At 38.1% G+C, this 12,760-nt stretch overlaps 1 protein-coding gene across 1 annotated transcript in view; it reads right to left on the bottom strand.

The window, feature by feature from the left end:
* The window catches only part of Cubn (Cubilin), an 882,604-nt gene that overhangs the window by 83,095 nt on the left and 786,749 nt on the right, over positions 1 to 12,760 (bottom strand). Inside the window, exons 63-64 of the mRNA XM_068225286.1 lie at positions 6,488 to 6,632; positions 86 to 240 (exon numbers count right to left, since the gene is read on the bottom strand). Coding sequence (XP_068081387.1) covers positions 86 to 240; positions 6,488 to 6,632 — 300 coding nt within the window. The remainder of the gene's footprint in view (positions 1 to 85; positions 241 to 6,487; positions 6,633 to 12,760) is intronic.

The following is a 12,760-nucleotide window of genomic DNA, read 5'->3' as shown; positions in this document are numbered from 1 at the left end:
TGAATGTAGAAACACAGATCTGATAAGCACTGATACAAACCACATTTTATAGAATAATTTCAATTTCTAAGAACTAGCTACTTACCTCAATTCCACTAGTTTCACAGAATTCAAGGACATTTTCTGAAAAATATAGGGAAATTGTTCTGTTTGGAGTTGTCTCAATTAGAATGTCACAGCTGGCAGGAAGCCGAGTCAATTTGATCCGCCCTTGGACACTGGTGTAGTTGCGATTACATCCTGAAATATAGAACAAAAACAAATACCTTAAATGGGATTGAAATGAGTTACAGATGTACATTTATAGATAGGAATGAAGGTAAGAGAAGGCATCTTCTAGAAGGGATACATATTTAAATATATTGTCATCATAAACTGTTATGTCTTCTAGTGGTTGGCAAACCTCTGAATAAACTAAGCACTTCCCATTTGCAACTAACTCTGTGACTTTATTTCGTTCCATGCTTTTTATCTTACTGGGCTAAGACAAGGAAGTGTGCTGTCATCACTGTTATTTATACTGGTGATGGATGAAACTGTGAAGGTGTCAAACAAAGGAAGCATTTGGTGAGAGAGAGAAGAAGAAGAAGATAATGCTACTTTCTGATATTATTGTCATTTGGCGAATGGCCACTAAGCCGGTACAAGAACAGCTGATATCCTGAATGAGAAAATTGTGAAATATGGAATAAAATTCAGCGTGCAGAAAAGCAAGACTGGTGATAACAAGAGATAACAAAGTAGAGAAAGGAATCATAAATATTGGAGGTCAGAACTCTGAAATTGTAGACAGCTTTAAATACCTAAGAAGCAAATTAGTGAAAAATGCAAGTCTGGATATAAAGATAAGCAAATGAGTGAGAGATGAATACATTCTACCAGTTTGGAAGGAGGTACCAAGAAAGTATAAGGAATATATTCCCTTGCTGCCTCCAATTTGCCCTGGAGTTGTAGGGGTTGTTTTACTGCTTGTTGCTCTGTTGCATGGACCTTGTTCAGAGGACTGTTCCTCACCAAGTGCATCCAGGCTTCCTCCTTGTCATGACTGGATTGCCTTGTGTCTAGTGTCATTGGTGCCACACCAATATCAGCCTTCCCTTCAGCTGGAACAGATTCGCTTGCTGCCACAAGTTCGCTATGGACTCTTAGTGGTGGTTTCACTGCATGACCCTGTCTGGAGGTGTTATCCTCAGCAAATCCACCTCGGATTCCTCTTTGTCATAATCGGATTGTTCCATGTCTGAGGTCATTGGCGCCACACTGTTATGTGCCTCTCCTGCCACTGGAACAGATTCCCTCGCTGCATCTGGCTTACCCCATGGACATGATCCAGCTGTTCATCTACTTTGAAGAGCCCAATCCACTTCGGTAGGGAGATGTGGTCCTCTTCCACATCACATGCCTTAACCTAGATAAACAATTTTTCTCAGCCACGAAATTTATTCTCTGGTTGTGCTGCTGCTCATTGTGCTGCCATTTGTTGAGGGTGACTGCCCCGTCATCTTGACCAGAAATGGGTGACAACTGAATCTCCCCATCACTGGTGCAATGTTGTTGGTGACCAGAGAATAGCTCTTTAGGGTCCTCTACAAGGAGACTTTCCCCTTCATGACCTGAGGGTCTAACTGCCCAATATTTGCTGGCAGGCTTGACAATAAAGCTGTCTCACTAATATGATCTGCACTGTCTTCCACAATGTATAGGGTTGACTCTTCCATATCATCTAGGAGAACTACATTCTGCTCTAAAGTGGAAATATTTCCTTCAATCTGCCCAATCCCTCTCAACTTGATTCTAATGTCAGATAACTCTTCTGTCAAGTTAGTACTCATTTGTGAGACATGACTCATCTTCCACTTTCTGGGTAAACTCATCCCAGCATCTTTGCTTTTCCCCACAAACAATTCTTTTGACCTCTAATTTTCTGTCTCTGTACTCTTGTTCAAGTTTCTTCATTGTATTTTCAGTTGTTGAGTCACTTCTAAGTTTTGCTCTATCCCTGTCTGACCTGGCTGCATTTCTCTTCTGTACTGCCTCCTTTACATTAACTCTAGTGTGTGTTTTATCACATAGCTGCACAGCACTGCTTACTAAAGCATTCAAAGTGTCCCACACTTGTATTATAAGTACAATTTTAGGAACACTCTCACCGAGCGAGTTGGCTGTGCAGTTAGGGACGCTCATTTGTGAGCTTGCATCCGGGAGATAGTGGGTTCAAATCCCACTGTCGGCAGCCCTGAAGATGGTTTTCCGTAGTTTCCCATTTTCACATAAGGCAAATGCTGGGGCTGTACCTTAATTAAGGCCATGGCCGCTTCCTTGCAACTCCTAGGGCTTTCCTATCCCATCATCGCCATAAGACCTATCTGTGTCGGTGCGACGTAAAGCCGCTAGCAAACAAAAAGAAAAAAAAAGGAACACACTCAAGTTACTGGTTGCAGTCATGTTTTGTTTACTGTATACAAATGCTTTCCTGTGTGAAATGTGTAAAAGTAAACCATGAAACTAATATCACAAATACCACTGTATTATGAAAATTTATTGTCCAGCCATATTTTGAATCCATGTTAATATATTTCATTATATCTTAATTTAATCCTCAAGGAATCTGTATCTGTTTCACGTAAGAAAGTAACCACATACTGTACCAAACTTAATAGTAATGTTTTGGGAATTTATATTATAGGTTGTTTTCATTTATTTCCTATGATTGTAGCCTACTACAAGGTGATTAATTATGCAACCTGAATATTCAGTGGTAGTTTTGGAAAGAAAAAAAAGTAGATAATGATCCAAATCCATCCAAAATTACCAGAGATTATACACATTAAATTGCATGTTACATCAAGATACTCAACATTTAAATACACTCTGCTCACATTCAGAGAATGGTAGTCTATTAAATCCACCTACTCTGAATTGTTAATGCACAGCTTTCATGTTTCACATAGTTAAGTTATTCTTGTACTCTGTCCTTCTCTTACCTAGCACAATTTCCATATTGGCACCAATATAAAACTATATTTCTTATGTTAAAAACTGTAGTTGTTTTATATGCATAGCCTAAAATTTAAAGAGACTCATTTTCATGAAGTTCTATCTGCATCATTCCCCAGCTGAACTGGCTTTAAATTGCAAATTTTATGTGAGGCTAAAATAATGTGCAGCCTGTGAAAAAGAATGCTGGCACATTAAGGAAAGCATTTAGAGAAACAAAGACAGGAAAATAAAATGAAATTTATAGGCTAGTAACTGAATTTGTACAGGAGAAATGAAACCAAGTTTGACATGCATTGTATGTAAGCTTTGGGAAGGCATTCTTTCTGATTATATTAGACATGTTTGTGAAATTAATAACTGGTTCGATAAAAGGCAATTCGGTTTTAGGAAAGGTTATTCCACTGAAGCTCAACTTGTAGGATTCCAGCAAGATATAGCAGATATCTTGGATTCTGGAGGTCAAATGGACTGTATCACGATTGACCTGTCTAAAGCATTTGATAGGGTGGATCATGGGAGACTACTGGCAAAAATGAGTGCAATTGGACTAGACAAAAGAGTGACTACATGGGTTGCTATATTTCTAGAAAATAGATCTCAGAGAATTAGAGTAGGTGAAGCTTTATCTGACCCTGTAATAATTAAGAGGGGAATCCCTCAAGTCAGTATTATTGGACCTTTATGTTTTCTTATATATATAAATGATATGAGTAAAGAAGTGGAATCGGAGGTAAGACTTTTTGCGGATGATGTTATACTCTATAGAGTGATAAATAATTTACAAGATTGTGAGCAACTGCAACGTGACCTCGAAAATGTTGTGAGATGGACAGCAGGCAATAGTATGTTGATAAACGGGGTTAAAAGTCAGGTTGTGAGTTTCACAAATAGGAAAAGTCGTCTCAGTTTTAATTACTGCATTGATGGGGTGAAAGTTCCTTTTGGGGATCATTGTAAGTATCTAGGTGTTAATATAAGGAAAGATCTTCATTGGGGTAATCACATAAATGGGATTGTAAATAAAGGGTACAGATCTCTGCACATGGTTATGAGGGTGTTTAGGGGTTGTAGTAAGGATGTAAAGGAGAGGGCATATAAGTCTCTGGTAAGACCCCAACTAGAGTATGGTTCCAGTGTATGGGACCCTCACCAGGATTACCTGATTCAAGAATGGAAAAAATCCAAAGAAAAGCAGCTCGATTTGTACTGGGTGATTTCCGACAAAAGAGTAGCGTTACAAAAATGTTGCAATGTTTGGGTTGGGAAGAATTGAGAGAAAGAAGAAGAGCTGCTCGACTAAGTGGTATGTGATATAGATGTTGATTCCCATAGGGAATCTGAAATATTTGTCCTGAATGAGCAAATTTATAATACCAATATAAATGGTCCGTTATTGGACATTATAAATTTTCCAGCTAGCTCATTCTTGGTTGCCAGCATTTCGCCCTCGTGTGCTAGGGTGGGCTCATCAGTTGGTACCTAGCACACCTACCAATATGCTGGCTAGTGCATACCGTGGAGGCCACTGCGTAGGCTAACTGGAGCCACCGGCAGTGCCAATGCACTAAGAGACTTTGTCTCATCACTAAAAATTGATGCCTGCTTGGCCATCAGATGATATAGATGTTGATTCCCATAGGGAATCTGAAATATTTGTCCTGAATGAGCAAATTTATAATACTAATATAAATGGTCCGTTATTGGACATTATACATTTTCCAGCTAGCTCATTCTTGGTTGCCAGCATTTCGCCCTCGTGTGCTAGGGTGGGCTCATCAGTTGGTACCTAGCACACTACCAATACGCTGGCTAGTGCATACCGTGGAGGCCACTGCGTAGGCTAACTGGAGCCACCGGCAGTGCCAATGCACTAAGAGACTTTGTCTCATCACTAAAAATTGATACCTGCTTGGCCATCAGATGATATAGATGTTGATTCCCATAGGGAATCTGAAATATTTGTCCTGAATGAGCAAATTTATAATATCAATATAAATGGTCCGTTATTGGACATTATAAATTTTCCAGCTAGCTCATTCTTGGTTGCCAGCGTTTCGCCCTCGTGTGCTAGGGTGGGCTCATCAGTTGGTACCTAGCACACCTACCAATACGCTGGCTAGTGCATACCTTGGAGGCCACTGCGTAGGCTAACTGGAGCCACCGGCAGTGCCAATGCACTAAGAGACTTTGTCTCATCACTAAAAATTGATGCCTGCTTGGCCATCAGATGATATAGATGTTGATTCCCATAGGGCGAAATGCTGGCAACCAAGAATGAGCTAGCTGGAAAATTTATAATGTCCAATAACGGACCATTTATATTGGTATTATAAATTTGCTCATTCAGGACAAATATTTCAGATTCCCTATGGGAATCAACATCTATATCATCTGATGGCCAAGCAGGCATCAATTTTTAGTGATGAGACAAAGTCTCTTAGTGCATTGGCACTGCCGGTGGCTCCAGTTAGCCTACGCAGTGGCCTCCACGGTATGCACTAGCCAGCGTATTGGTAGGTGTGCTAGGTACCAACTGATGAGCTCACCCTAGCACACGAGGGCGAAACGCTGGCAACCAAGAATGAGCTAGCTGGAAAATTTATAATGTCCAATAACGGACCATTTATATTGGTATTATAAGTGGTATGTTTCGAGCTGTCAGCGGAGAGATGGCGTGGAATGACATTAGTAGACGAATAAGTTTGAATGGCGTTTATAAAAGTAGGAATGATCACAATATGATGATAAAGTTGGAATTCAAGAGGACAAACTGGGGCAAATATTCATTTATAGGAAGGGGAGTTAGGGATTGGAATAACTTACCAAGGGAGATGTTCAATAAATTTCCAATTTCTTTGAAATCATTTAGGAAAAGGCTAGAATAACAACAGATAGGGAATCTGCCACCTGGGCGACTGCCCTAAATGAAGATCTGTATTGATTTCATTTTGATTTGATTGATGCAATAACTCGTGTGGTAGAATGAAGGCACTGGAGGTGGCACACAAGTTAAAAGTTCCAGTAACTGAATTTAAGGCAAGCCTTTGGTGGTGTGAACAAAATGATGCAGCATTTTGGATTGCGTTTACGATGTTGCACTTCTATTGCATAATGCCTACCAGCAGATTATGTCAATAAATAGGTTATCCATCAATGTTACATAATAAAACTGAGGAAATACTACAATATTTTATAAACAAAACTTTTGTTCTTAGATTCCCTTTAGGGATTAATAAATTATATTAATCAGAGGAAAGCTTGGAAATGTAATTACATTCATTATTTAATTTTTCTTGCAAATACTTTCCAAAAATTCAGGGTCATCTTATATGTGAGGCAATCTTATATTTGGTCCATTACATTATTTGCCTATATTGCTTTTGTTTGATAATCTATACAAAAATGTATCACTCACTGATTAGCATACATTTTCATGTTTAAACCAAATAAAGAAGTAAGTTTCATTGAACTTGCTGCATGTACTTACCGCCCACAGAGTACTGCAGTTTGAATCCCTTGGAGGGTACTGAGCTGGTTACCAAAGACACATACACTTTCCCCACTTCAGAATAGAAGTTGTGAGGAACAACATGACCGCAGAATGTGACGGAGGAGACTGGCGACATAGAGCTCTAAAGAGAAAACAGTAATAATAGGTTATATTACATTATACTGAAGTTTTAGCTTAGTTGGTGATAGCATTCATATTATGAAGTAAATAGGAAAATTTAATAAAGTTGAGAACAACAAATTTTAACAAAGCAACATTCATTTCTCATGATCGAGAGTGGGTACTAAATTTGTAATAGAAAAAGAAAGTCATGTTCAACCATATCAATTACGGTACCACTAATCTTAAATAAAAGATATTCTTACAGCTAACCAATACTATGAGTAACATTAAAGTCGTCCGGCCCCGCGGTGTAGGGGGCAATGCGTCTACCTGTTATCCGGCATCCCCGGGTTTGATTACTGGCCAGGTCAGGGGTTTTAAATTGTAATGATTAATATCCCTGGCCTGGGGACTGGGTGTTTGTGACGTCCTTAATCTTCCTTTCCTCACACACAATATTCCACACTACCGCCATTCCGATTACATGCAGGTTCATACAATATGGTGCCAGTAGGGGCAAAAGATTCAAATGGGTCGATGCCCCGAACAAATAGCATTAAAAAAAAATTAAAGTCACTGGTATATAATTATTTATAAACATTTAACAAAATACAAAGGCTTGTTATTGAATCCATGCAGGAGAACTGAAACTGGGGTTATCCAATAAATCGCAAGGTTACAATGAAGGCATTGGAGATGACATATGAGTTGAAAGTTTTTATATATGAGTGAACTATGTTAATGTATAAGTTGTTTTAACATTAAATATTTAAGGTGTTAATTAAAAGAATTATTCGCTGAAGAAGCCATTAAGCAAGGCAAAACAAGCTTGTTTAAAAACAAATATTAAATACTACTGATTGGCTGTAAGAACCTTTTATTTAATACTAAATGTGTTCATATTTCACAGATATTACAGCTATACTGTCATTCCAAGGTCAGTGAATTAGACTGTAATTGCAGTGAATCAAAATGTATTATTTAAATTAAATCTATAAACTTATATCTGGGGTCACTAGAGCCACTCACTCATTTTGGTTTTGGACTGGGGTTTAAGACTGGATGCCCTTCCTGATACCACACAATTCTTGAGATGAAAATCTCAACCCAGGATTTACTGGGATTCGAACCTTAGCCTTCTGGGTGGAAAGCCAGCAGCTAAGCCACCAAGCTAATCATGCCTCCATATAAATTGCATCTATATATTTTTATAAATAAAAAATCATCTTTCTGTCTGTACTTTTTAAATACTAACCTGATATTTACTTTTTATTTTGGATATGACAAATAATGGCATTGTAGGTTTCAGTTTAAGTTTGGTCTGTTCGTATGACTGTTACAGTTTCACAGGAGAACTGATAAGTAGGTTTTATGAAACTTGGTATTTAAGTTTAAGATAAGGGTGAGTAGGATCTTTCACCAGGAGGGCAGCTTTATAGGTAGCCTCAGACATAAAAACCAATGTGTCTCTCTTCAGGTTGGTTTTACAGGAAAAGTGATCACAACAAAATTTATTAGGATGAACTTTGTTTCATATATCTTTTTTTTTTTTTTTGATACAGCAAAAAAATAATGAAAATATCAATGGCAGTCATGAGAGTCCATGAGCCTATGACTAACTCTATGGAGAGTTGCTATTGGGATCATACTAGCCACATTTGAAAAGCTTTGTATGTACACTATTGGCTTTTCAAAACATATTAACCTGATACTTAGATTTTGTACTGGAATTTTGCGATCCACATGGAGGGAAGGGGGGCAGAGAGGATGGCCTGAACATAACCTAATATGCTAATACAGTAAAACCTCATTAATCCTGACCCCAAAATGCTTAATCCAGACAGATAAAAAAATTAAAAAAGCATAATGCAAGGTTTTAAATGTGGTTAGTAGCCAAAAATCACTTTCGTCACATAACAGCTAAGAATACTGTACTATATGTGCCCATTGTTGTGGATACACAATACAGTCAGTTTCTATTAGAGTCTGTAAGCTTTAAGTTGCAACAACTTAAAATTAAGCTGCTGGATCAAATATGTAGTTCTTTGTACAGTATTGTGTACAGTGTTTAAACATGTTATCATTACAGAATGTCACTTTGAGACCTTCGGTTGAGAAGGTCCCAGGTTCGATTCCCGGCCGGGTCGGGGATTTTAATCGCATGTGATTAATTCTTCTAGTGGGGGGTGTTTATGTTTGTTCCAACACTTTCATCTTCATATTCAGACAACGCACTACACTACCAACCACCAAAGAAACACACAATAGTGATTACATCCCTCCATATAGGGTTAGCGTCAGGAAGGGCATCCAGCCGTAAAACAGGGCCAAATCCGCATGTGCGACTTCGCACCCGCGACTCCACAGATGTGGGAAAAGTGATAGAAGAAGATAATTACAGAATGTCATTGATTAAGCCCTTTTCGTGACAGAAATCCATACACAAGTCTTTCTATGCATGAAAAATTAGCTGTAATTAGAAAAACTACCCAGGGTGCATCTGTGGCTAATATATGTACAGAGTGCAGAATCACAATACAAACTGTCTGTGACATTAGGAAGAAAAAGAGTGAACTACTAACATTTGTGCTAAAATGTAATGAGAAAAAAAAAAAAAAAATAGAAGTGAAGTGAAGCAAATAAGAATGCCTGTAGTACAAATCCTCGATGATGCCATGCACAAGTGGTTTATGCAACTATGTTCAAGTGTATTGGCAGTCACAGGAACTGAAATTCAAACTGCCACAGAAAGATTGGCAAAGCAGGTAGGAATAAAAATTTTAGCAAGTTCAGTCTGGCTTTTCAGATTTTGAAGATGCCATAACATAGTGAGAGAGTGTCAATGTTGAAGGAGTTGAACCATTCAGAAAAAAACTGAATGAACTTATCAAGTAGCAAGGTATACAGCTAAACCAACTGTACAATGTGAATGAAATGGGCCTTTATTGATGAGCTTTATCTGAGAGTACTCAAGCATGTAAAACTAACAAAAACACGTCTGGAAGAAAAATGAGTAAAGAATGGGTGTCCGCTTTACTGAGTGCAAATGCTGATGGAAGTCAAATGCTAAAATCTGGCATTGTACAGAAAAATAAACAACCCTGAGTGATCAATGATTTAATGCAGAAATTGCATGTGCATTGTTAGTTACCACTTAAAAAAAAAAAAAAAAAAAAAAAAAAAAAGCTTGTTTTACAAGAGAAATTATGCTCGAATGGTTTTGCGACAAATCAGAAAATGTCAAAGGGAAGACTTAAAAGAGACCTGCAGATGAAGTGAAAGCAATAATCCTACTGGACAAAGCTCCAACTCATTTAGATGCAGAGAATCTTTCTAACAAAGATGAGAGTATCAAATGCATGTACCTGCTACCTAATAACCATCCTTGATACAACCGACGGACCAGGGCACAATATATACACGGCCAAGAGTCTGTATAAAAAGAGGTTTCATAATGAAATCCAGGACATTGAAGAAACTACTGACTGAGAAGACATAAGAGGACAACAAACTCTGCAGAATTAGAAGAACTATAATAAGTGGTCCATGATCTACAATTTTGCTGATGCTGTAAAAAGTATAAAAATTTCAATGTTGGCAAATGCATGGAAACTTTTATTGCAGGAAGATGAGGATCAGAAAAAATGGGTGTCAGATGGAAGGTTTTCAGTAAGCCATGCTTTGAGTAGGTAAAAAGGAAGTTCTATTGAAGAAGGCTGAGGCATAGCTGGAAGCTGATGAAGATGATCCTGGTTATCATATTTTAACAGAAGAGGACATTGTGGACAGTGTGTCAGCAGCTGAGATCTATGAGAACAAAGAAGGAGAAGAAGAAGAGGCCAGCAATTTGCCAAAAATAAAGCTGAGTAATTTAAAAGAACATTTAAACCACATAATCCAGTTTGAAGGAAGTGACAATGAAAACATATCTGCGTATGACCACTTGAGACATTTCTGCGAATTATAGTCAAGGAAACACTGCCCTAACAGAATACAGACATGTATTTCAAACCAAATTTTTCAACAAGAGTTTCATGCAATGCAAAGCCAAGTCTGCTGGGCAAATCATCAAAATACGGGTATAGCATTATTATGTTGTATGTATCATTTTACATTTTACTGTGTAGTATATTTAGGTCTATGCCCTTTAAATGAACCATAATAAACATGTATTCTTGCTATAAATATAGTTTTAATACACTTTCTATGTTCTTTTAGGTTTTTCAGTTAATCCAGAATTTCATTAATCTGGTCAACTTATCACCTCCAATTAGTCCAGACTAATGAGGTCTGTATGTGCACTTACAACATCACCACATTATACTGTACCGGTATTTGATGTGAAATCGCCAACAAATTGGAAAAGTGCCTATTTCTGATAGATGTTAAACACTTACAGTGTGTTTAATATTGATAAATGTATTATAAAATACCCTCACCAGTAAAAAAAAAGCAAAACACCACGTATTTCACACAAAATTTAATTTTAGTCCATTTGACACATGGTAAAAACCAAATATTATGACTAGAGACGGGAATTTACCTATTTGCCTATTTTATTCCTGTGTTCAGAAACTTAGGCTTTTGAGATATAAATCCATTTTAGAGTCCTTTTAGCTATATTTCGTTGGTTTTATTGTGCCTATAAAAGCCTATTTAAGGGGTTTGTGCCTATTTGGGGTATAATTGCCTATTTGATGCCTTTTGACTGTATTTAAAAAAAGCTGATTTTCTTCCAGTCCATTTGTTATATTGTAGATAGCGTGCTCGACAGAATTATCTTCTCTTTTCTCAATATCTGTTTACCCCACGAACAAAAATGGGAATTCACAGAAGTCACCAGAAATATTTCTAGGGAAATTTCCATCAGGAGAAGCAAGGAACATTTGACCTCGAAGCCTTCAACCCCTCCAACCTCCTAAGACATATGCGAGAACCAGTCAACGTCGAACCATGTTGCACAACCCATATGGCCTGTACCTCCCTTTCAATGTGAACTGTTGTACGCGTATGCATTACGTTCAGAAAGTGTTATGATTTATTGTGAAGTGGAGGAAGAAGAAGAAGTGTTTGCGGCAATGCCCAAAAAACATCGTTGAATTCCTACTGGCTGAAGCTTGGATCACAGGGGATTCCAATTTCACTACGGATGAAAGGGTAGTCTGTCAAGCTTGCGGTTTGTTCCTTTTATCTTTTTTTGTGATTGAGAACTATGATCGCATTTTATTGTAGCATATATAGGCCTATTAATTTATGTATTGTGGCAAGTTGTTTTGTTGCAATTCTGTATTAGTCATGAACTTTCAATAATTTATATTGCTAAAAAGTAAATAATAATTAAATTACTGAATAAGGAGTTAGAACGCCGGTGGTCTCTTGTCACAGAATATTAAATTACTGAATAAGGAGTTAGAATGCCAGTGGTCTCTTGTCACAGAATGGATGAAAATTAAATAGGTATTTTGAACTGTGATTCATTTCCTGTGAAAGTATTTACAACTGAAATGTAATTTTTAAAACTCCCCTTAAAAAATCGTGAATTCTATTACACTTCCGCTAAGCTTTCGCGAAACACAGGTTGCAGATCCAATGTAGCCCAGCTAGGACGATGCCACAGTGGGTTTTACAAGGTTGCTAAGGCCAGCGGAAAGACCGTTGGTTTGGACTGGTGAGGTCCGGTTAGTAACCGTTGTGCTTGGGAGGGGGGTCAAAGAGAGTCTGGGGGTCATAAGCTCCCAGGTTAACAAGCCTCTAGCGTCCCCTCTAGAGTCTTGCTAATTTGTGACAAAAATAAGGTTTTCTTATGGCGATGATGGGATAGGAAAGGGCTAGGAGTGGGAAGGAAGCAGCCATGGCCTTAATTAAGGTACAGCCCCAGCATTTGGCTGGTGTGAAAATGGGAAACCATGGAAAACCATCTTCAGGGCTGCCGACAATGGGATTCAAACCCACCATCTCCCGAATGCAAGCTCACAGCTGTGCGCCCCTAACCACATGGCCAACCCGCCCAGTAAAATTAGGTTATGGGCTCATGTCATGAAAATTTCAAATTACTCGGTTTTTAATTTTCAACGAGTGTGGCGGCCTTGTGGGCACACATTATGCAGGGTCTATTGCAGGCAACAAAAAATAGCCTTCATGACAGTT

The sequence above is a fragment of the Anabrus simplex genome, chromosome 1 (genome assembly GCF_040414725.1).
Source record: "Anabrus simplex isolate iqAnaSimp1 chromosome 1, ASM4041472v1, whole genome shotgun sequence".
NCBI lineage: Eukaryota > Metazoa > Arthropoda > Insecta > Orthoptera > Tettigoniidae > Anabrus > Anabrus simplex.
The sequence above is the reverse complement of the archived record's forward strand: the minus strand, read 5'-3'. Positions and strand labels throughout refer to the sequence as shown.